The sequence below is a fragment of the Balaenoptera physalus genome (genome assembly GCF_965194825.1).
Source record: "Balaenoptera physalus genome assembly, chromosome: 2".
Classification (NCBI taxonomy): domain Eukaryota; kingdom Metazoa; phylum Chordata; class Mammalia; order Artiodactyla; family Balaenopteridae; genus Balaenoptera; species Balaenoptera physalus.
In genome coordinates, this window is record NC_138883.1 from 121,895,288 (window position 1) to 121,920,938 (window position 25,651).

The 25,651-nt window shown below is 43.4% G+C and overlaps 1 protein-coding gene across 6 annotated transcripts in view; it reads left to right on the plus strand.

Annotated features, from left to right (window-relative positions):
* Window positions 1-25,651, plus strand: part of TBC1D2B (TBC1 domain family member 2B) — an 86,968-nt gene that overhangs the window by 11,648 nt on the left and 49,669 nt on the right. For 5 of the 6 annotated variants that reach the window (XR_014260871.1, XR_014260872.1, XM_082450782.1 and 2 more), the window contains 2 exons: window positions 8,730-8,883; window positions 18,710-18,875. Coding sequence is in view for 4 of the 6 variants with exons in the window: in XM_082450782.1 (XP_082306908.1) it covers window positions 8,730-8,883; window positions 18,710-18,875 (320 nt within the window). In the remaining 2 variants the exon portion in view is untranslated. Of the gene's footprint in view, window positions 1-533; window positions 799-8,729; window positions 8,884-18,709; window positions 18,876-25,651 lie in introns of all 6 variants that reach the window. The other variant, XM_082450785.1, reaches the window with a different exon arrangement.

The following is a 25,651-nucleotide window of genomic DNA, read 5'->3' on the forward strand; positions in this document are numbered from 1 at the left end:
AGGCGTTTGCAAATGGGTTTAATTAGTGCAGTAGGAGGAGGGGTCGTTGAAGCTGAACTGGCTTCTGTGTGCCTGTTGTGTGGGCAAAAGGCTATAGTCCTGTGGAGTGTGGGTCAGTGTAGGCCAGGTGACCATGCCAAATTGCCCAGCACTTAGAAGCCACCAGAGAGTTTTAAGCATGGGATAAATGTGACTTAGGTGACTATGTGTAAGAAGGGGGTTTGGGGAGGGGCGACTGAGGACAGCAAGACCAGTTAGGACGCTCTTGCAGAGGCCTGAGGTTGATGAACCAGGACAGTGTCAGGGAGTGGGAATCTGAGAGACTGACAAAGGGATTCTTCGGGCTTGGAGACCTGGCGATCCTATTATGCTGGAACACGGTTCCTCTCTTCTCTACATTTGTTTATGTGTGGTCTTATTATTGCTCACTGCAGTCTATTTTTAAAGAAATGTCTTTAGAGAAGAATTGTGGCTCAGAGCATCTGGTGGGAGCACCTTATAGCCAACTGATGGTCATACTCTCTCCAACCCAGTGAAGCTGTGCTGAGCCCCCCTTCGATGTCCTGAGGACCTTCTGTACTGTCAAAAAGACCAGCCTCTGATGTGGGAGTTGTCCTTGCCCATGAAGCCAACACACTTTAAGTTGAACTTGGCTGTTGGTTGGGGTCATCAACATTTCAGTATCTGAGAAAGACCATAGAGGAACTTCTGATTCCTGCTGACATGCTGAGAGGATGGATTTTGTCTTGGACGTGCACTTCTCCGTCTTCCCATTAATAGCAAGGAACACAGACCCAGGTTTGAATTTTGATGTGCCAACTGGCTGTGAGATCTTGGGTGATCATGGTAATATGGATGGTTGACGCCTAATGAGTGTGCCAGGCACTGTTTTGAGCTTAACACGCATTAGCTCATTTAATCCTCATAACAACATCACATGAAGTAGGTTCCTGTTATTCACATTTTGCCAATGAGAAGTCCGAGACACATTAAGTAACTTGCCTAATACAGCTTGCAGATGGCAGAGCTGTGATTTGAACTCAGTTAGGCTCCAGAGTCCAAGTAGGTAATACTTTGGGAAAGTAGATGATACTATCTTGTGAGATTGTTATGAGCTTTAAATGATAGCATGTATAAAGTGTTTAGCACAATGTCTGGCATATAGTAATTGTTTACTTAATAGTATCTAATATTATTACTAATATGCACGTATACATTATGAAATAGTCTATATAATTTTATTCCATTTTTGTAAAGAAAATTGCTACAAGTATTTATGGATAGAAAAGTATCTGAAAGGATGTACTCCAAAGTGCTGATTGAAGTTATTACTGGGGATGTGGTTATGGTCATTTTATTTTCTTTGTTTTTCTGCATTTTTCAGATTCTCCACAGCAAACGTGGGTTATTATTATTATTGGAGTAAAAGTCTAAAATATGTTGTTGGGTTTTGTTTTTGTTTTTTGTTTGTTTTTTTAAAGCTGAATAGGAGCTCCCAGGCAAATAGGAGCTCCCTAAGTGCTGGCAGAGTGAGGTGCCTCTGCAAAGCTATGGAACTCCACACTATGTTTAGCGACTTAGAATTTGTTTGGTCTTTTTCTCAGTTTGTCTTTTAATTTTGTTTATGGTGGTTTTGGACACACATCCAGATATTTTTCTCTGCTGTCTTTCTTTTTGGGTTGAGACAGGCTTTTACATTCCAAGAGAATAGAAATGTTACAGCAGAGACTTTTTTCCTTTGTGTTGCTGGGGTAAATAATCAACGCAGTGAAAATCAATGCCTCCCTGCCCCTCCTCAGCCTGGAGTCAGCTCCCTAGAGTTGCCCGTGCGAGAAGCAGCTCTGTGGCTTACAGTCTGAAGACCTGCCCTTCGAGCCTTCAATTTGGGGCTCAGTCCTGAAAGAGCGTTGGTTTTCCTGTCCACAGCATCAGGACGCACAGGGCATTTGTTGTCACAGGGCATTTGTCGTGACCGTTGATTGCACTTCAGTGTGAACTGTTCAGGAGATCTCTGCACAGACCTTCCGTGTGAAGTGCTGCTATGCCGATGGTTGGATGTAAAGTCAGATCATCCCTTGTGTACCTTTAAAATTTGGCAGAAATCTATGCAACTGTTGTTACAAGATGCAGAAAGAGACAGAAACTTAATTTTAATTTACATAGGCATCTTCTACTAATTTAAATGGTTTTTATTTTACATTCAAATCTTGAATCAATTTTGAATTTATTTTCTTTTATATTGTGACCTAGGTTTCACACCTAGGTCGTAATTCATAATACTTTTATTTCTTTACAGATTTTTAGCCAGTTGTCCTAATGTCATTGTTTAATAATTAATAATTTTCCCACTGATTTGATTTGAAATGCTACATAAGTATTTTATATCTATTTAGCCCTGTATTTTGATCCTCTGGTAGTAGAGTGCTGGTTTAATTATTGTGGCTTTATAATATGCTTACTTATTTGGTAGGGCAAAGCCTCATGCCTCATTTACTTTTTCAGAATTCTCAAAGGTTAAACTTCAGATGAATTTTATAATTTCTTTCCCATGCTTTGAAGAACTTTTTAGAATTTTGGCTGGATTTTTTTTTAAGTTTCTATAATGCATACAGATTTCTTAAATGTATACCTATGCATTTTGTGTTTTGTTTGTAATTGTGAACATGTTTCTAACTGTCTGTTGCTGGTATGAAGGAAACGTTTGTTCATTGGGAGGGTCTGAGAGCCGAAAATTGACCAGGTCTCACCCAGTTCTGTACCCCTAGTGTTGACTGCTGCATTGGCCTAACTCAGGCTCTTAATAAATATTTGCCAAGTGAATGAACAAACATTTCTATGTATATGGTGTTCCTCCTTTTTCTTCTTTTGGATTACTTTAGATAGATTCCCAGGAATGGAGTTTTTGGTTAAAGGAAATGAGCATTATTATAGCTTCTAAAATGTGCTGAGTCTTTTTAGATGGAGATTCTTTACCAAAGGGCTGGAGACCCAGGGGATAAGAGTGCTTGGGTCAGTTGGTGGTATAGTGAGAATGTAGTTAGGAGATGAGGCCTGACTCCCTGTGTGTGCTGCAAGATTGTGGCTCCAGCCCCCATCCCCAGTAATGCACTTGCCTGCAAGAGTGGGCCCTTAATAAATGTGTGTTGAGATGAATTAACTTTACTGTGGAACTTTTCTGAGCACCAAGGAAAGAGCTGGTGTTGGAGAGAGGGAAGTCCCTGGGGCCCAAGAGAAGGGACAGGTGTCTGGGGCCCATCTCCCCAAGAGTGGACTTGTTTTGGGCTACTGGAGGTCTGGGTGCAAAGGCTTGTGGGAACAGCTGGAGTATCGCATGGTTCTTCTCAGCCAGCTTTCAGGGACTGAATTCCACCTCAAGCTGGACGAGGCATGGCCTGGTTTCCATTCTCTGAACTGGCACCTCACGTCATGGTGCCTAAATGCAGCAGATGTCTGTCGTATCAGGACTGTGCCCACCCAGTCCTTGTCTGCCCCCAGCTCCCCAGGACATTCATGCAGCTGTGTAGGGGACAACCAGAATGGCTTTCCAAGATGTTTGGCATGGTCTCTCATGTTGGGATTTGGTGCCATATTTGAACTATAATTTTAGCAGTTTTGAGGCAGTAGCAGTAGCTGAACATAGGAAAGAATGAGTCAGATATATGAATGCTTAACTGCATTCCAGTCCTGTGCTACGCATCTTGGGCCATATTGAGGCCAGCAGGTTTTGCCTTTGTCTTGAAAGAACTTAGACTAGTGAAGAACGCACACTGCCATGGGAAGCTGTCCTGGGCTACATGGTGCTGTGAGTTCCCCATTCCGAGGACGGAAAGAGCACGCAGGTCAGGGAAACCTTATTTGGGTTTTGAAGAATGAGTAGGATTTGGAGAGAATGGTGTCATGGGAGACTCAGGATATGGTCCCGGTGAGACTTCAGACAGTAGATGCTGACACTGACCTGTTGGATGCCTGCCTGGCATCGGCTCTTACTGTCTGCTGAGCTGTGAAGCTTTGCCTCGTCTCTGCTCCTTCCAGCATGATTGGAATGTCTGTCTGGCTTTCCAGAATGTGGGACTAAAGCATTTAAAATGGTGATTTGGGGTAGGGTGGGGCAGATATTGATTCTCTGTGGGTTATGCTGGTGGTGGTGATAAGCTTCAGCACTGACTGGCTCATTTGTCACCAGCCGGGCTGCTGCTCAGTGGAGCGAGCCCTGGTGACAGACTCCTTGAGGTGCTGTCTGTGAAGCCAGATCACTCGAGGGTCCTTGCCTTCCTTTGGGAGGGGGCAGTGAAGACACTGAAACTGTGAGCCATCAGCCAGACCAGCCAGACCCATTCTTCGGGGTCCCCAAATAATGTTGGCATCTCCATGGACATTAACAGAGCATGGGGTGGTTGGAGATATGGAGGTACCTAGTTAAAGAAGAAAGTTATTTGAGTCATAAAGTCCTTTGGGAGGTGAATAATGTTGGCTGCCCCACACTCTCAAGAACCCCATGCCCTTGGTCATCCCCAAGGCCGTTTCCCACCCGCTGGGTTTCCCACCTAGCCAGATCTCCCACCAACCTTGGCTCTCAAAATGGAATTTGTTTGCCATCATGATCTAGACCAGCACTGTTCAATAAAGACGGTGTGAATCAGTTATATACTTAAAAAAAAAAAATTATTTATTTATTTTTGGCTACGTTGGGTCTTCGTTGCTGCGCACGGACTTTCTCTAGTTGCGGTGAGCGGGGGCTACTCTTCGTTGCGGTGCGTGGGCTTCTCATTGCAGTGGCTTCTTTTGTTGCAGAGCACAGGCTCTAGGGTGCACGGGCTTCAGTAGTTGTGGTACGCAGGCTTAGTAGTTGTGGCACGTGGGCTCAGTAGTTGTGGCTCGCGGGCTTAGTTGCTCCGCGGCATGTGGGATCTTCCCAGACCAGGGCTCAAACCTGTGTCCCCTGCACTGGCAGGCGGATTCTTAACCACTGCGCCACCAGCGAAGTCCTGCCAGTTATATACTTATAAGTTTTCAGATACCCACATTAAACAGGTAAACTTAATTTTATAATTTTTTTTTTAACTTTTATTTATTTATATTTATTTTTGGCTGTGTTGGGTCTTCGTTTCTGTACGAGGGCTTTCTCTAGTTGCGGCAAGCGGGGGCCACTCTTCATCGCGGTGCGCGGGCTTCTCACTGTCGCGGCCTCTCTTGTTGCGGAGCACAAGCTCCAGACGCGCAAGCTCAGTAGTTGTGGCTCACGGGCCTAGTTGCTCCGCGGCATGTGGGATCTTCCCAGACCAGGGCTCGAACCCGTGTCCCCTGCATTAGCAGGCAGATTCTCAACCACTGCGCCACCAGGGAAGCCCCCTAAAATTAATTTTAATAAATATATTTTATTTAACCCACTGTGTCTATAATATCTCATCATGTGGTAGTAGCCGTATTTCACGTGCTCACGAGCCATGTGTGGCTAGCGGCTACTGTGTTTGGACGGGGCAGATCTAGACTAACTTTACCTGGCTAACTAACCAAGACTGGGGCAATGAAGAGACTAGTTTGTGATTCTACATCTAATTAGGACTGAACAGGCCAAATCTCTGTTCAGTCTCTGTTTAAAAGACATCAAATGGGAAACACAGAGGCTTTGTGGATCGCTGCTGATTGTGCTGTTCTACTTTTAATCCTGTGCCGTCTCATGGGTCTCAGCTCCCTGAGGGAAGGGCCTCTGGGGGCTTCTCCGCCTCCTTGGTCATAGCACATGCCCCGGAACCATGTGCCCCCAACAGCCTTTCACAGCTGCTTGGGGATTGAATTCGAGATGCTTTTAGTGGTTGCTAGATTTTTTTTTTTTAAAGGAAATGAACCCCAGCTAATCATTGTCTCGAGGTAGTTTTGCCTGCCTTATTGACCAGATTTCTGTAACATGAATAATATGTCAGACATTGAGAGCATGTGATCTAAAAGTTTTTTTGCCCGAGGAATTTAGTGAGAGATGATTAAGAGGTTACTAACTGTTCCTCAGTCAGAATTTAAGACTCAGAGATTTAAAGGGAAAAGGCTTTCTTGTAACAAGCAGCTTTCTCATGGTGTTTGCATTGCAGGAAACAGCTAGAGAGGTTAGTGATGGATCTGACACAGTATGGTCTTCTCCCTGGGATGGGGATGGGGATAGACGCCAGGCAGGGGAGCTGGTGGGAGGACCAGTACACACGCACACATGTGCACACACATGCACCCACTGTCAAAACACACACTTTCCCCTAAGCTGGGGGTCGGGAGACTAGGGGCTCAGTATGGACTCTGTGAAAGGAGGGAGGAGGAGGGATTAGGTGGGCTTTGGGTTCTGATTTGGCTGTCTCCCAACCCCTTACTCTTCCAGCCACTCTCTCCCCTCCTCTGGGAATGCTGGGGTCTCTTATCCTGCCTCGGAGCCAGGCTGAGCCCCCAGTGTCCACCCTGCAACCAAACTGCCACTCAGACGCCAGCTGCGCTTTAGGGCTCCTGGGCCTGAGTGAATCTCCTCTTCTACCTGAACCCTGCTTCCCCCCACCCCCACCCCCTTTCCAAGAGCAATGACTTTGTCTCATCTCATCATTGCCCTGCCAAGAATCCAGGAAGGCACTCGAGTCCCTTTGGGCGTGGTCCCTGCTTATCCCAGCCCCACCCCCCTCCACCCCCCTGCCAGCCTCCCTTTGCCTGTGCTGTCTTGCCTCTGGGCCTTTGCACATACTCTTGTCTCTGCCTGGAGCTTCTTTTTTGTCTTGTCCTTCTAGCCACCGGCTGCTTTCTCTTTAAGACCAAGCTCCTGCATCATTTTATGATTACTTGTTCATTCATTTCTTCACTTATTTATTCAGCAAATATGTATCTGGCACTGAGCTGGATGTTAGAAAAATGGAGACATCTCAGAGTTTATGTTTATTGGAGAAGACTGTGAACCTTTTGAATCCACAGGTAGCAGTTTTCCTAAACTTTCAGTACCTGACCCTTGCCCCATCTCCTCTGCACCCTCCAGTCACACCAGCCCCACCTCACCCACTCTGACCTCTGTCATTGCACTTAACACACTCTTGAAACTACTGATTTATTTTTCCTATCTTTCTCACAAGCCCTGATTCCAGGTTCCTGATAGATAAGTATTAATAGTAAATGTCGGTTGAATGTATGGATGAAATGATGGCTTGGCTGATAGTTGGAGGGATTTTCTGTAAGATACCCAGAGATCATGTACTGAATGGTTTTCCTTACCAGGGCTGTGCCTGCAAGTGTCACTAAAAAGACTCCAGGTTGTAGCAAGAGCACTTTGCTTGTGGACAGTAGAGGTTTGGTCTCTGGCTTATCACTTGCTGTCGGGCCTACAGAGCAGTTTTCCAGATTGCCTCTGACCCTGGGGTAGAATTTATAGGTGCTGAAACCACTGTGTCTGATGTCTATACACCTTACTGGATGCCACTGGTTCCCATAATCATGCCATGGCATCCTTCTCCTTGGGACTCCTTTTGGGGGGCAGCCTGGAGACCTGTGACCCACACCTGCCATCTAGTTTGTTTGTTTATAGCTAGGTTCATTGTTTTGTGTTCCCTCTGTATCTTGATTGATTTTTTTTTTTTTTTAATGTTTATAGTGAAATTCACTCTTTGTGGTATATAGTTCTTTGAGTTTGGACAGATGCGTAGAATCATGTATCTACCCCCACAGTCATGGTGCAGAATAGGTGGATTACCCCAAAATCCGCTTGTGCTGCCCCTTTGTAGTCAGCTACTCCCTTCACACAAGCCCTGGAAACCACAGGTTTGTCTTATGTCCCTATAGTTTTGCCTTTTTAAGAATGTCACATAAATGGAATTGTATAGCCTTTTGGGACTGGCTTCTTTCACATACGCATGTAATATTCATCCACGTTGTGTGAATCAATCGTTTGCTCCTTTTTATTGCTGAATAGTATTTCATGGTACGGATGTGCCACAGTTTATCTGTTCACCAGATGAAGGACATTTGGCTTGTTTTCACTTTTTGGCGATTATGAATAAAGCCTCTGAACATTTGCATGCAGGTTTTTTTGTGAATGTATATTTTTATTCCTCTTCGTTGAATACCTAGGAGTGGGGTTGCTGGGTCACTTGGTAAGTGTATGTTTATAAGGAACTGCCAAACCGTTTTCCAAAGAGCTGCACCATTTTACATTCCCACCAGCAATGAATGAAAGTTCCAGTTGCTCTGTATCCTTTCCAGCCTTTGGTATTATCAATTTTAAAAAACTTTAGCCATTGTAATAGATGTCCTCTCTAGTTTTTAGTCTGCAGTTTTCTTTGCTCACTGTCCCGGTTGCTGACAGGATCTAAATACCATTATTTGATTTGATTTGGCAGGGATGTTATCCATACCCATGTGAGATTTGACTTCTTAAGAGAATTTATAGGTGCTCAGAGTGAAAGGGCACTGGGGATATCAAGCCTTCCTAAAACCTTTTGAGGAAAATGTTATATTGTATCATTCAGTAATTTTAGAATTTAAAAAGATTTCTTATTATTAGGGTTAAATTCTTTATGTAAAAATTGCTATTTTCTTGACCAATTGTAGTGAAAAAAAGTTACTAATCTTGAAATTGAAATTTCTTTGACCTGTTCTTCTTAACTCTCCCTTTCATGTGGCAAGGTGTCCAGTCTGTCCTCACAAAGCATAATTATTTTTTTAAGCTCTCTATGTTATTGGTGGCCATAACACTTTTTCCCCTTCCTTCTTTTTAGGCCCCTAATCGTCAACTCATGACTTACTGGTTACAAGAGCTTCAGCAGAAGAGATGGGAATATTGCAACAGTCTCGACATGGTGAAGTGGGACAGCAGGACCTCCCAGACTCCAGGGGATTTTTCTAAGGGTCTTGTGGCCAGAGACAACACAGGTAGGTCAGAAAGGGAGGGTACCTGTGTCAGTGCTTTGTGTATCGCCGTTTGACGTAGCAAGTCACCTTAGCAGAGGAATTGAGAATGAAAATAATGGTGATGATCCCTTATAAATGGGCTGCATCCCATAGTTATTGAGGGCGTCTGTGTCCATGTACAGAATTGTATTCAAGCCCAATGACAACCTCAGGAGTAAGGCAAGGCTGGTGCTAAGCATCCTAAAGAGACGGTACGGCTGAGGGCAGTGGGTAGTGAGTTGTGGCGCTGAAGTCCGGTCTGACTCCAGGACCAGCCTGCTCTCTACCCTGTCTGAAGGTGAAGCACCCACACCCGCAGCCCTGTGCACGGATATGTGTGCACACTGGGAAGACGTTCTCAAAGCAGTCACTGAGATTCAGTGATGCTTCTTGGGAAGATTTTAACTATCAGACACTAATTCCATTTTATCCTGGATCTGTGGTATTTCCGTAACTCATGCTAGTCCCTGGCCGATTGCAGTATGGAGATGATGTGGTTTTATATTTGAATATCAAAAATTAAAACCCTGTGATCTTCTCATGACTGTCTGGTGGTGCTGAGCCTTGTTAACTGAAAGAACAGGACTATGGTTGTACACAGACCATCCCCCGACCTGGCCCCTGCAGGGACTGCTGAGGTGGGGCTGTATTTGTGGTCCCTCCCTTCACACAGGGAGAAGAGCAGGCCCAGAGAAACCTGACCCCTGGGCCTTGAAGTAAGGCATGAAAAGGCCAGGCCATCACACCAGCATTTCTTAAGGATTGAAGGAGCGCATATTGGAATTTAGCCAGCATGGGCTAGTTCTTATGCCTATAAAGAGGTGTGGTCCAAGCTTTGTAACACCTGCGGGACCTTTGCTCAGGAAAACACAGGCTACAGTCAAGCTCCCTGTAAATGAAAGGTGGCATTGGCACGTGTGCAGCCAACTTGTTTTGGAAACAAACGCCTTCTTGGACTTCTTAAATTATTTTTTTCCTCCAAATCCCTGTTTTCCTGCCAGCCTTGTTTTTACCAATCAGCAGGTTAACCCTCTGGTCAGTGAGAAATTACTGTGTGTACTTCATTCCTCTTCCAATGCTGTGCTATGAGAGTTCTCAGGTCATTTTCACGGATGTCTTAACACTAATGATAGCAGGAGCTGAGAGGATGCCTCCAGTTTCAAGCCAAAACCCCCTCTATGTTTAATTTCTACTTCTGCTCATTGATGACTGAGTTATTTAAAAAACCACTCTTATAGTGCTTTTGATCAAAAGAAGCTCTATAACTCAGTATCAGTCACTTGGAACGATTGGAAACCCTGCAGGGAAACCAGCAGTATTCATGGTGGTAGCTAGTGCCTCTGGCACAGACAATACTCACTTTGCCTCTGTTCCTTCTTTCTGAGGACACCAAGCACTTCTCTCTAAGGGAGACTCAGGCGTTAGACCGAGAGGAGGACCAAAGGAACGAAGCCCTGTGGTCTCTTTATAACACGCATCCTTCCTTCTTTTAAGCCAAAGTGCTGAGGCTAAGGAGCCGGTAAAAGCACCTGCAGCCCGCATTTGGTTCTCTGCATTTGGTTCTCTGCATTTGGTTCTCTGCATTTGGTTTTGGGACTCTAGCATGGGAATTTGGAGTTGGCACCCTCTGGTGTTTACTCATTCATTCAGCAAGTAGATGCCCGTGATGGGCTTGGATCTCCCCCCTCACAGAGCTTCTAGTCAAGCAGAGTGAAGAAAAAGTGAGATCACATGAGAGGGAAGGTACAGGGTACCAAGGGCCATGAATGGGTTGAGCACAGCTTAGGGGTGGGTGGGTACACTCTCTGAGATCTGAGGATGACCAGTAGTCAGGCCAGGTAAGAGGAGCGCAGTGCCCTCCAGGAGCTGGAAGGAGGGTGTGGCCAGAGGGGGAAGGCTGTGAGCTGAGCCTGGAGGCACACCCAGGGCCAGGGTGGGAAGGGCCTGGACCTCTGGGCTTGGGGTTTTGGACTCTCCTAAGAGCAGTGGAATGCCCTTGAAGATTTTATGTGCAGAAACGACTGTAATTTTGAACTTCTGCCGATTTTTATATAGCTTCTAAGAACAAATAATGAAACTTTGGACGACCAGGCAATTTGCAAGACTATAATTATTCAGGAAGTCAGAAAGTCTAAAGGAGGAAGACAAGAAGAAAAGGCTAGGTTTTAGTCACCCTCCTTTTTTATCATTATTTTAGATAAAAATTGGTTAAAAGATAAAATGAGTTAAGGTATGTGGTGGTGCTCTGTCATGTCTCTGAAGCCATGCTTGTAGTTATCTGCTCTGTTTATCCTAAATCTTGCTAACTCTAGCTAGGATTGAAGACAAATGTTTTTATTACTCTGATTTACATTAAAAAATAAAACTTTTCCTACTGTCCTCTCCTTGTTACCCAGTTTTTGGTAACATTTTCATTTGTTGTCTAATAGGTGTCACCCATCAGTACCCTCCTAGCACCGAAATTCAACATGGGGAAAGATATAGGGAATTAACGTTTGACAGGCAGTTGTATCTTGGAAGGCAGCTCTGTCTGGTGGAAGGATCCCTGTGGGCCTGGGTTTGAGTCTTGGCTCTGATATTTACTATTTGTCAGACTCTGAGTGAGTCATTTTCTCTCCAGTAAAGGGTAGCAAGCTGCAGCCTGTGGAAATGAAGTTTTATCAGAATAAAGCACCACTCATTTATTTGCATATTGTCTGTGGCTGCTTTTGCACACCAGTGGTAGAGTTGAATAATTGTCACAGAGACCATTTGGCTCACCAGTCTAAAATATCTACTACTATCTGGGCCTTTAAGAAGAAGTTTGCTGACCCTTGCTGTAATGTCTTGAGCGTACCTCTCTTTTTGAGCCTCAGTTTCTTCATCTGTAAAATGGAGATTGTTCATTCAGTCTTTCACTCCAGGCATTCTTGTATTCTAGGCGTTGTGCCAGTGCCTGGGATGTAAAGACAAATAAGTCATGGGTCGTGTTCTCAAGGAGTGTGTGGTCTAGTGAGGGACCCAGACAGGTAAAGAGGCCTGCACAATGCAGTCTGGTAAGCACAGGGCCGGAGGTGAGCACAAGAAGCTTACCTGCGTGTGGGTGTTGGAGGGTAGGGTGTTGGTGGTGTCTGAGAAGGCTTCCTGGACTAGGAGAGGGCTGAACTGAGTCCTGAAGAGCTGGCCTTGTGAAGCAGGCAAAGGAAAGGCCTGGAGACCCTAGAGACCAGGGCCTGACTCGAAGGTAGAGTGTGTGGACAGGAGTGAGACAGAGAAAGTTGGATGGATGATCAGGGACCAGACCTGGAAGGGCTTATAAGATAAGCAAAGGCACGGCCAGTGATAGGGTTGGATATGCATTTGAGATGATTAACCATGGCCGAGTGGGTGAGAATGGATTCCTTGGCAGGACAAGAGGAAGGGAGACCAGTTAGAAGGCTGGTTGAGCCTAGAAATCATAGTATCCTTGAGTAGGGTTGCAGCAGAGAAGATGGAAAAAAGTGGGCAGAGTTGGGAGATTGTATGGTGGGAGAACTGGTGGATTAAAAGGTGGGATTAGCTTTGAGGGAGAGGGAAGGCAGAGGGTGCCATCCAGGTCCCAGGCCCAGGCAGTTGGCTGGATGGGATTGGAAGGAATACTAACAACAACCTTGTCCCCCACCCGTCCCCATCCCGCCAGTAGTTCTGTTTTGAGGGTCAGATGGGAAACTGCATTGTTAAGTGTAAAGTGTCAAGTGTATTATATATACACATGTATACATACATATATGATATTATCATTTTGAATCGGTTAGGATTATGTTCAGCCGCAATTAACAGGAAACCTAATAGGGACTTACCAATAGAGATTTGTCTCATGATGGCAGTTCATAGCTGGCGAAGCTCCTCCCCAGTGCCATTGAGGGACCCATTCTGTTCTCCAGCCTTAGAGTATTAGCTTCCCTCATGCTAGCTGCCTTTGGGAGTGGCACCTATATCAAAAAGGAGAAAGCTTTCCCAGAAACTCTTGCTTTATGCCTTATTAACTAGAACTGTGTCATGGGGACTCTGGAATGGAGTTTGAGACCAGTGTTTTAGCTGAGCATGTGGCCACCATCAAAACCAGGGTCTGTAAGGAAGAGCTAGGATGGGTATTGGATAGGCAGCTGGCAGTGTCACATAATTGCCTACATTAAATTTGTTTTCAAGAGTTCATGTTTCTAGAGTAAGAATCTGTTCATCTGTGTGACTGAAATTTGCAGCTTTACATTAGTCAATCAAGTATTAGAAAGTGAGATGACTTTGTTTTATCTGATCTGTCTGCCTTCCATCTGCAGCCTGGCCTCTGAAAGTATGCCACGCCTCAGACACCACTCTGCTAGTCTTCCGTGTTTGGATAGATAAAGACCTAGTTTCAACACAAAGGAATAATTTGCAAAGATAAAATCAAGAGTCTGCAGTCCTTCATAGCTGTTGGGAATGAGGCAGCCAGAACCCAAAGGAGGCTTGTAGCGAGCTAACAGCCTCATTACAAGCCGTGTGTCCAGCACGTTCTGTTTACTTCATTTCCCATGTAAACTAATAGGCAACCAAGTCAGGGATAACACGACTTTGTTTTTTTAAGACTCCCTGAGAGTTCAGGAGTACAGAAGCCCTCACCATCACAGGAGGAAAATGGTGCAGCGAAGATGGTTTGAGGGATGAGCACAGCTTTCCTTCTCTGAAGCAGCCTGAGAGTAACTGCCGCCCCCTCGGCTCGTGTGGGAGCAGGGGGAGGGGAAGGGAAGTGGCTGCTCCTGCCAGTCCTCCCCCAGTTTGAGCCGCGCCCTCTGTGCCAGTGCTGGAACTGGTGGGAGGGAAACCGTAGGGCGGGACGCAGACCCCGCATTAGCAAAGCCACAGGAATTCCATGGAATTGTTTCATGTCACAGTTCCCTAAAGTCATCAAAGAAGCTGTGCTTCTATGTTATCCTGTCTGTAAAGCACTACAGAATGCCATGTGTTGTTTTAAAGTGTAAGTCACGGTGATTATCAGCCTTGTAGCTGAGAGGCAGCCTGATCTAGTGCAGAAAGCTTATGGAACGAAGGGCACACACCGTTTCCCCCTCCGGGAGCAAGATGCTGTCTGATTCCTTCTGGATTGAAGGTTCCGTGATTCCTAGCGTCAGGCTGTGAAAGGGAGGGAGACGATGAGCAGGGTTAGGTTCCAGCTGTGTCTCTGGGGGAGTCTGGGGGAGCCTCCTGAAGAAGGTCCGGAGGAGACGGTCCGTGGTGGGCTGGAGTGTGGTGCCTGTGGAGGCAGGCTGGGCCTGGCTCTGGGTGCGACGTGGCGCAGTGAACGGGCGGTGTGCTGGGGTACCGAGCCGGCTGCAGGAGCGCAGGGCGGTGGGAGAGGGCAAGAGAGGGAAGCCCTGGCATCAGGTGTGCTCCCCACCCCTAATGCAGGGGGTCTCTCAGAGGCGAGGTGGCAGGAGAGGGGCAGTCAGGAGGGATGATGAGCGTAGTTCCTTAGAGAACGACAGGGCCCTGCTGCCTCCTGCCTGATTTCCTCAGCCTCCAGAAGGCCCTCCCTGCCGCACCACGGCAGTCATTTATTCATTCCTTCAACCATTTTACCAGTATTTGCTGAGTCCCTCCTCTGTGGCTGCTGTTGGGTACGCAGCTGTTAGCAAATCAGGCTGGGGTCCAGTTCTCACAAGATTTACATCCTTGGTGAGGCACGGGAGAGAGCAGACGGATGCGTGATTAACCAGACACGTGGGCTGGCCCACTGGGGACGCTCAGACCCGGTGGCTTGCTGCCTCTTCCTTTCGGGGTTAGATGCACACTGTGCCCTTACTTGGAAGATAACTGTACTGCTGCTGTACGCCTTCACAATCTGGGTTAAACTCACTTTGATAAAGGAAAAAAAGCTTTTTCAGGCTCACCCCACTCTGAGTGTCCTCCACCAGCTCCCAGTGGGGACTTGCAGGCTCTCTTTTGCGGTATCTTTGACACACATGGCAATGGCCTTTTCCCAGTGCTTTTCCCTCCTTTCTTGGAGGATGCTGCATCTTGGGCACCCTGTTCTGCCCTCTGCAAACAGGAGCTAGGAGCCGGAGAGGAGGGAAGACTCACGGAGGTGTCCAGATGTGAGCAGGAGCCTCCCGCTGTGGGTCCCACAGGGCCCCTGGTGTTAGAATGCGTTCAGTGGGAAGGACTCCTGGAGATCTGGGAATGGCCACGCCAGAATGATAGAGGCTGTGCTGGAATCAGAACCCAGGAAATCTGTAGTCTAAAAGTTGCTAGAGGTGTCATTTAGGCATTGGGAAATGTTCAGAAATAACAGAGAAGGTCTAGACACCAAAACTCTTCAAGCACAGACTTTCTCTCCCCACTGCAGCTGCAAGATAAAGCACATGTTCATGAATCCAACCCATCCTCTTAAGGGTTTCAAGGAAATACTGCCCTGTCCTAGTTTGTGTCCTTCTTGAGGCGGTTCCCTGAATGCTAATGTTAGGACACGTATTGAGGGGAAGCCAGCAGCTCCGCTTTTAATTAAGGAAATCTCACGTGGTCTTTTAACAACCAAAAACCAGACAAAACAATATAGCTAAAACTGGGAAATGGCTTCTTTTTCACGTCAAATGATGACTTTTAGAAGCGGTTTGTTTTGCCAACATCCTCCCTGGCCTCCGATCCCTTTTCTGCACCCCACCCCCAGGGCCTGAGTTCCTCAGGGACCATTTCCAGTGTGGGCCCAGGGCTGCTGCCAGGCCTGGGCGTCCTGGTAACAGGTGCTTGGCTATGCGAGAGCGCTTGACAGTCTCACTCGCAGAGGGGCCGCTCCTCACCTTGCTGCCAACCCACACAGGAAGAAGGGGCTGGACCCGGCTCGAAACAGAAACAGATGCAGTGCGCTGTGTTTATTTCCTGGTTTGGTTTAGAGTTGTAATGCTTTGCCTGTGAGGGGTCTGCGAAAGACCAGCCTCCGGGAAGCCTGGGTGTCGGCTTTACCTTTGTCTGAAATAGAGGCGGTGCACCCGTGTGCCCAATGACCGACACACACTCACAGATGTCGGGTGCCTGCCTCTACCCGGTAAGTCACTGCACCCGCCATGAGGCTGTTGTCACTGCAGGAGCAGGTGACTGCCTTCTGGCCCCAGCTCAGGGCTTCTGTTTCCTGCCAAATAAAGTAGGTAGAGGAAACTGGACCCGGTTAGTGGTGTTTGAACATATTTTTTGTTTGTTTATTGGAACTCTTTTTTTCCAAATGAAATCTCAAGAGGAACTCCAGGATATAAAAGAGTGAAAAGAGGAACCACTGTGGTTGAAGCTGAGAGTGGGACCCCTTCCCTCTCTCCCTCTGAAAATCCCCAAGGCATCTCCTGGACCCTAAGGCTCAGAGGAAAGTCTGGATACCAGGGACTCAATGCATTTGGTGGTGACTTGGAGCTTAACATTTTATTATTTTATATCTTTCTCCTAGATGTGTTCTCCTTTAGGGCAGGAACTCTCTCATTTTTTGTTGTACCCTGAGCACCTAGTGCTTCATACACAGTGGTAACTTGAACCAAGAATCAGGAACCAGTGGTAGTTTGTAACTTCTGGCCTTCTTGACTTAATCTTATAATCCATTGTGAAGCCTGTAGTTCTTCTGTCTCCCAACACACCCTCTTGCTTTTTCTACTTAGAATGCTACTATGAGCCAGGTGTTGACTCTCCTGGGCAGGCCCCAGTTCCCCTCATGGATACACAGCGGTCATTTCGTGTCACAGCCAGCATACTTTTCCCAGTGTGTTCCCGGAGCCCTTCCCATGCTGACTGTGGTCAAGTTGGTGACCTGCCAACAAAGTGTGAGCCCGTCGTAAGGTGTTCTCGTTTGGAACATCAATTTTCAAGGGCCCCTGAGCCCAGGATTCCCTGTGCTCTGCCTTCTCTACCAGTGCTCGATGACCTTCACAGTGACCTGTTCTAAGTGAACTCAGGTTGTGTGCTCATCTGATTAGAAAGGAATTTTTTTCTTGGATATCAGTGTTCCAGCGTTCCATCAGTCCACTGAAGGAGTGATGGTTGATATTGCCAATGTAGGGATGCTTTATTCAAGGGGAGTATAGATCAAATTGATTATTGTAAAACAATGTTAAATTCTGTTTACAAACATGTATATTCTCAGAGAGATTATATCGTTTGGAAGAATACAAAGTATTTATTGTTGGATACATTTTATCAAAACTTTAGAAAAGTAAGTTTTTATTATGGGTCTTATGGGAAATTTTAAGCATATGCAAGGAGAGCATAACATAATATTACCCACATGTTTATTAGGTAGTTTCAACAATTAGTATTTCACGACCCATCTTGTTTCATTGATATATTTACCCACTTAATTTTGTTATTTGGAAGCAAATAACATGTTATTTGAGGCAAATATTATTTATTTGTTAAATAACAAAATGTTGTTATCTTTTTTCTTGTTTTTGAATTTTATTTTATTTTTTTATACAGCAGGTTCTTATTATCCATCTTATACATATTAGTGTATATATGTCAATCCCAATCTAAAAATATGGAACGCTTCATGAATCTGCGTGTCATCCTTGCGCAGGGGCCATGCTAATCTTCTCTGTATCGTTCTAATTTTAGTATATGTGCTGCTGAAGCGAGCACCAAAATGTTATCGTGAAGCAAATTCTGGGCATCATATCATTGCAACCTTAAATATTTCAAACATTTACATTTTATTTTATTTTAAGATTTTTTTGATGTGGACCATTTTTAAAGTCTTTATTGAATTTGTTGTAGTATTGCTTCTCTTTTTTTATGTTTTTTGGTTTTTTGGCCACGAGGCATGTGGAATCTTAGCTCCCCGACCAGGGATGGAACCCACACCCCCCTGCATTGGAAGGCAAAGTCTTAACCACTGGACCCCCAGGGAAGTCCCTCAACCACTTGCGTTTTAAAGATACATTCTGAAATTTGATCATGTTTTAGCATCAATGCATTTGCCTATGAATTTACTGAACTGCTATCCTTTATATGTAAACTTATTTTTTCAGTGTCACTATTGGTGATCAGAAAGTATGTATATATTCTATTCCCCTCACTTTCTCACAGAAAAGGGCATTAGTGTAATCTGGTCTGCACTTTGCTTTTTTCACCTAACAGTTTATCCTGGAAATTGTTCCTTATCAGTATAGGTGAGTGGACCATGATCACAGCTTTATACCAGGTTTACTGATCTACAGGACAGCGGAGAGGAGCCCTAGCTTCTTCTTCCCCTGGGCCGATGCTGTTAACTTGGTGGTTTGAAGCATGTACCACCTTCCTTTGAGGACCATGGGTCTACTTTAGATGAAAATGGTTGCAGAACACGCTAGACGCCTACAGATTGTGTTTTCATGTAGTACACGTTAAAAATATAATAGGGCTTCCCTGGTGGCTCAGTGGTTGAGAATCTGCCTGCCAATGCAGGGGACACGGGTTCGAGCCCTGGTCTGGGAAGATCCCACGTGCCGCGGAGCGGCTGGGCCCGTGAGCCACAATTACTGAGCCTGCGCGTCTGGAGCCTGTGCTCCGCAACGAGAGGCCGCAATAGTGAGAGGCCCGCGCACCGCGATGAAGAGTGGCCCCCGCTTGCCACAACTAGAGAAAGCCCTCGCACAGAAACGAAGACCCAACACAGCAAAAAATAAATAAATAAATAAATAAATAAATAAATAAATAAAAGGTAAAGGGGCCATGTAAAAAAAAATACTATAATATATACTATATAGATTTTTATATAGTGTATCAAGACAGTGTACTATGTAGGATATCAAGTTCCCTGTGGAAACTTTGAGTAACTGACACTTGTTTGCCTTTCTTTCAGATTTAATTAACCCGCACCCAAATGCTTCTGCAGAAAAAGCCAGAAATGTCCTAGCTGTGGAAACTGCCCCTGGAGAGCTGGTGGGAGAGCAAGCTGCAAATCAGCCCGCCCCAGGGCATCCAAATTCCATTAACTTCTCTTTGAAACAGTGGGGCACTGAGCTCAAGTGAGTCTTTGGAAAGCAGCATGTGAAACTGAAAATGGCTTATTTCTGATAATGTATGTTATAATTTTATATATGAAATTATAAAACCACCTGACATTTGTGAAAGCATTTACCACAAGGTACTTTTGCATATTTCGTTATTCTTTTAGCTTGTATGGAATGCCTATTACGTGCCTGTTGCTGTGAAACACTTTCACACTCATGGTTTAATTGCTTGACTCTGTGAGGTGGGTCATATGGTTGACATTTTACAGAGAGAGCAGTTGGCTCAGGAAGAGTCCTTGTCTAAGGTCACAAGTCTCCCAGGCTGCAGAGTTGAATGAGCATCACCACAATCAATTTTAGAACATTTTCGTTACCCCAAAAAGAAACCCCAGTACCCGTTAGCAGTCCCTTCCCCTTTCCCCCAAACCTCTTGCTATCCGGCCCTTGGTAACCACTAATCTACTTTTTGTGTCAATGGATTTGCCTGTTCGGATACTTCATATAAATGATATCATACAGTGTGTGGTCCTCTGTGTCTTGCTTCTTTCACCGAGCATAATGTTTTTAAGGTTCCTCCATGTTGTAGTACGTATTAGTACTTCATTTCTTTTTTTTGTTGTTATAAATTTATTTTATTTATTTTTAGCTGCGTTGGGTCTTCGTTGCTGCGCGCGGACTTCCTCTAGTTGTGGCGAGTGGGGGCTACTCTTCGTTGCAGTGCGCGGGCTTTTCATTGTGTTGGCTTCTCTTGTTGTGGAGCACGGGCTCTAGGCACGTGGGCTTCAGTAGTTGTGGCTCGCGGGCTCTAGAGTGCAGGCTCAGTAGTTGTGGCGCATGGGCTTAGTTGCCCCATGGCATGTGGGATCTTCCCAGACCAGGGCTCGAACCCGTGTCCCCTGCATTGGCAGGCGGATTCTTAACCACTGCGCCACCAGGGAAGTCCCCATTTCTTTTTATTGAGCAATAAGATTCCATTATGTGGGTATACCACATTTTGTTTATCCATTCTTCAGTTAAGGGAAATTTGGGTTCTTCCCACTGTTTGGCTGCTGTGAATACAGCTGCTATAAATATCTGTGTGCAGGTTTTATGTGGACATAAGTTTTCGACTTCTTTGAGTAAATACCAAGGAACACGATTGCTGGATCATATGGTAAGAGTATGTTTAGTTTCGTAAGAAACTGCCAGTCTTCTGAAATGTACCACTTTGCCTTCATTTCTACCAGCAATGAATGAGAGTTCCTGTTGCTCCACATCCTTGCCAGCATTTTGTGTTGTCAGATTTTTGCCATATGATGACATATGATGTGACGCATTTTTCATATGCTTATTTGCCACCTCTGTATCTTCTTAGGTGGAGTGTCTGTTAAGGTCTTTGGCCATTTTTTAATTGGGTTGTTTGTTTTCTTATTATTGAGTTTTAAGAGTTCTTTGTATATTTTGGGTAGCAGTCCTTTATCAGATGTGTCTTTTGTAAATATATTTTCACAGTCTGTGGCAGTCGTTTAATTCTCTTATATTGCCTTTCACAGAGCAGAAGTTTTTAATTTTAATCAAGTCCAGCTTATAATTATTTCTTTCAAGATTGTGTCTTTGGTATTGTATCTAATACCTTCACCATACCCAAGGTTGTGTAGGTTTTCTTCTGTGCTAACTTGTAGGAGTTCTATAATTCTGAGTTTTACATTTATGTCTATGATCCATTTTGAGTGAATTTTTGTGATGTGTATAAAGTTTGTGTCTAGATCCTTTATTTTGCATGTAGATGTCTAGTTGTTCCAGCACCGTTTATTGAAGAGGTTATCTTTGCTCCATTGTATTGTCTTTGCTTTTTTGTCAAAGATCAGTTGACTGTATTTATATGATTCTATTTCTGGATTCTCTGTTATGTTCCATTAAGGTATCTGTCTATTCTTTTGCCAATACCACACTGGCTTGATTACCATAGCTTTATAGTAAGCCTCAAAGTAGAATAGTGTCAGTCTTCCAGCTTTGTTCTTCTTCAGTATTGTGTTGGATATTCTGGGTCTTTCCCCTCTCCATGTAAACTTTAGAATCAGTTTGTCAATAACCACAAAATAACTTGCTAGGATTTTGATTGGGGTTGCATTGAATCTATAGATAAAATTGGGACGAACTGACAATGTTGAGTCTTTCTATTCATGAGTGTGGAATATCTCTCCATTTATTCTGTTCTTCTCTGATTTCATTCATCAGAGTTTTGTGGTTTTCCTCATACATGTATGTATATATATATATATATATATATATATACACTTAGATTTATACTTAAGTACTTTGCTTTCTGGGGTGCTATTGTAAATGATATGGTGTTTTTAATTTCAAATTCCACTTGTTCACTGTTGGTATATAGGAAAACAGTTGAATTTTGTATATTAATCTTATATTGTACAACCTTGCTGTAATCACTTATTAGTTCCAAGAGTTTTTTGGTTAACTCTTTCAGATTTTCTACATAGATGGTTGTGTCATCTATGAACAATTTTATGTCTTCCTTCCCAATATTTTTAATTTCTTTTCTTTGCCTTATTGCATTAGCAAGGACTTCCAGTACAGAGTTGAAAAGGAGTGGTGAGAGGGGACATTGTTGCCTTGTACCTGATCTTAGTGGAAATGCTTCAGGTTTCTTACCATTAAGTATGATGTTAGCTGTAGGCTTTTTGTAGATAGTCTTCATCAGGTTGAGAAAGTTCCCTCTATTCCTAGTTTACTGAGAGTTTTTATCATGAATGGGTGTTGGATTTTGTCAGATGCATTTTCTGCATCTGTTGATATGATTATGTGATTTTCCTTTTCTAGTCAGTGATGTGATGAATTACAATAATTGATTTTATTTTTTATTTTTAAAATTTATTTATTTTTATTTATTTATTATTTTTGGCTGTGTTGGGTCTTCGTTGCTGCGCGTGGGCTTTCTCTAGTTGCGGCGAACAGGGGCTACTCTTCGTTGCGGTGCACGGGCTTCTCATTGTGGTGGCTTCTCTTGTTGCGGAGCACAGGCTCTAGAGCACAGGGGCTTGAGTAGATGCGGCACATGGGCTCAGTAGTTGTGGCTCGTGGGCTCTAGAGCGCAAGCTCAGTAGTTGTGGTACATGGGCTTAGTTGCTCCGCAGCATGTGGGATCTTCTTGGACCAGGGCTTGAACCCATGTCCCCTGCATTGGCAGGCAGACTCTTAACCACTGCGCCACCGGGGAAGCCTCCAATAATTGATTTTAGAATGTTGAATGAGTCTTGCATACCTTGGATAAATCTCACTTTGTTGTGAGGTATAGTTTTTTTATACATTTTTGAATTTGATTTGCTAATATTTTGTTGAGGATTTTTGTATCTGTGTTCATAAGCGACATTGGTCTGTAGTTTCTTTTTTTATTCTTGTTTTGGTTTGCCATTAGGGGAATGCTGCTCTCATAGAATGAGTTAGCAAGTATTCTCTCTGCTTCTATCCTCTGAAAGAGATTGTAGTTAATTAATATAACTTCCTGGGACTTCCCTGGTAGTCCAGTGGTTAAGACTCTGCGCTCCCAGTGCAGGGGCCCAGGTTCGATCCCTGGTCAGGAAACTAGATGCTGTACACCACAGCTAAAGATCCTGCATGCCACAACTAAAAGATCCTGCATGCCGCCACTAACAGTGCCGTACATGGCAACGAAGATCCCGTGTACTGCAACTAGGACCCGGTGCAGCCAAATAAATAAATAAATATTTTAAAGATTAGGATAATTTCTTTCTTTAGTGTTTGGTAGAATTCATCAATGAACCCATTTGAGCCTGTACTTTCTGTTTTGGAAGGTTATTATTGATTCCATTTTAAAAATAGATATAGGCCTATTCAGATCTTTTATTTCTTCTTGTGTGAGTTTTGGCAGATTGTGTCTTTCAAGGGATTGGTCCATTTCATCTAAGTTATCAGATTTATGGGCATAGAGTTGTTCGTTGTATTTCTTGCGTATCCTTTTAATTTCCATGGAAATCTGTAGTGATTTTCCCTCTTTAATCTCCAATATTAGTGATTAGTGTTATTTCTTTTTTCCTTAGTTAGTCTGGCTAGAGGCTTATCACACTGGTTGATCTTTTCAAAGAACCAGCTTTGGTTTCATGTTTTTTTTTTAACATTTATTTAATTTATTTTTTGGCTGCGTTGTGTCTTAGTTGCGGCAGTAGGGATCTTTCGTTGTGGTGCACGGGCTCTTCGTTGCGGTGTGCGGGCTTCTCTCTAGCTGTGCCATGCAGGCTTCTCTCTAGTTGTGGCCTGCGGACTCCAGAGCATGTGGGCTCTGTAGTTGTGGCATGTGGGCTCTTTAGTTGTGGCGTGTGGGCTCAGTAGTTGTGGCATGTGGGCTCTTTAGTTGTGGTGTGTGGGCTCAGTAGTTGAGGTGCACAGGCTTAGTTGCCCCACGGCATGTGGGATCTTAGTTCCCTGACCAGGGATCGAACTGGCATCCCCTGCATTGCAAGACGGATTCTTAAGCACTGGACCACCAGATAAGTCTCTGCTTTCATTTTTTTCTGTATTGATTTCCTGTTTTCAATTTTATTGATTTCTGCTCTACTTCTTATTATTTATTTTCTTCTGCTTACTTTGGATTTAATTTGCTCTTCTTTTTCTAGTATCCTATGGTAGAAACTTGGATTATTAATTTTAGATCTTTTTTCTTTTCTATTATATGCATTCAATGCTATAAATTTCCCTCTAAGCTCTGCTTTTGCTGCATCTCACAGATTTTGAAAATTTATGTTTTCATGTAGTTCAGAATATTTTAAAATTTCTCTTGAGATGTCTTCTTTGACTCCTGTTAGTTGGAAATGTGTTGTTTAATCTCTGCATACTTGGGGATTTTCCTATTACCTTCTGTTACTGATTTCTGGTTTAATTCCACTGTGGTCTGAAAGCAGATGTTGTATGATTTCTGTTCTTTAAATTTGTTAAGGTGTGTTTTATGGCCCGGAATGTGGTTTGTCTTGATGAATGGTCCATGTGAGGAAAATGTATATTCTGCTCTTGTTGGATGAAGTAATTTATAGATATCATTCACATCAAGTTGATTGATGGTGTTGAGTTTGACTGTGTCCTTATTGATTTTTTGCCTGCTGGATTTGTCTATTTTGGATAGAGGGGTGTTGAAGTCTCCATCTATGATAGTGGATTCATCTATTTCTCCTTTCAGTTCTATCAGTTTTTGCCTCACATAGTTTGATGCTCTGTTGTTAGGCACATACACATTAAGAATTGTTATGTCTTCTTGGAGGATTGACTGCTTTATCATTATGTCATGCCCTTCTTTATCCCTGATAACTTCCCTTACTTTGAAGTCTACTCTATGTGAATTTAATATAGCTCTCCTGCTTTCTTTTGATTAGTGTTAGCACAATATATTTTTCTCTATTTACTTTATTTGTGTCTTTATTTAAAAGTGGGTTTCTTGTAGACAACATATAGTTGTGTGCTGATTTTTGATCCATTCTGACAATTTCTGTCTTTTAATTGGTACATTTACACCATTGACATTCAAAGTGATTATTGATATAGTTGGATTAATATGTACTGTATTTGTTACTGTTTTCTATTTGTTGTCCTTGTTCTTTATTGCTATTTTTGTCTTCCACTCTCTTAACTGCCTTTTGTGGTTTTAATTGAGCATTTTATATGATTCCATTTTCTCTCCTTTCTTGGCATATCAGTTATACTTTTTTTTTCTTTTTTTTTTAACTTTTTTAGTGGTTGCCCTAGAGTTTCCAATATGCATTTACAACTAATCCAACTCCACTTTGAAATAACGCTATCCACTTCACAGGTTGTGTGAGTACCTTATAACAACAAAATAATCCTAATATCCTCCTCTAGACCCTTATATCATTGCTGTTATTCATTTCACGTATATATAAAGCATACATAGCACATATATACATAATATGTATACATAAGCATACATAATATATGCATAATATAAGCTTGCACATATATAAAATGTACATCAGTATACCATACATAACATGTATACATAAGTGTACATTGTTGGTATTATTATTTTGAACATACTGTTACCTATTAGATCAATTAGAATAAGAAAAATAAAAGTTTTTATTTTACTTTCACTTATTCCTTCTTCAATAATCTTCCTTTCTTTATGTTAGATCTGAGTTTCTGACCTATATTATTTTTCTTCTCTCTAAAGAACTTAATACTTCTTGCAAGGCAAATCTACTAGCAACAGATTCCTTCAATTTTTTTTTTTTTTTTTGGTCTGAGAAAGTCTTTATTTTTTTTATTCTCCTTTACATTTGAAGGATAATTTCACAGTTTACAGAATTCTAAGTTGGTGGGATTTTTTTTCTCTCAACACTTTACGTATTTCAGTCTACTATTATTTGCATGGTTTCTGAGGAGAGGTCAGATGTAATTATCTTTGTTCCTCTATAGGTAAGGTAGTTCTTTCAGAATTTTTTATCTTTGATTTTCTGTAATTTGAAAATGGTATGCCAAGGTATGGGCTTTTTGGCATTTATCCTGCTTGGTGTTCTCTGAGCTTGCTGGAGCTGTGGTTTGGTGTCTGAGGTTAATTTGGGGAAATAATCCATCATTATTGTTTCAAATATTTCTTCTTTTCCCCTCTCTTTCTTCTACTTCTGATATTCCCTTTATGCATATGTTACACCTTTTGTGGTTGTCCCATAGTCCTCAGATATTCTGTTCTTTTTTCTTTCCTTTTTTTTCTTTTTCCAGTCTTTGTTCTCTTTGCCTTTTAGTTTTGGAGGATTCTATTGAGATAT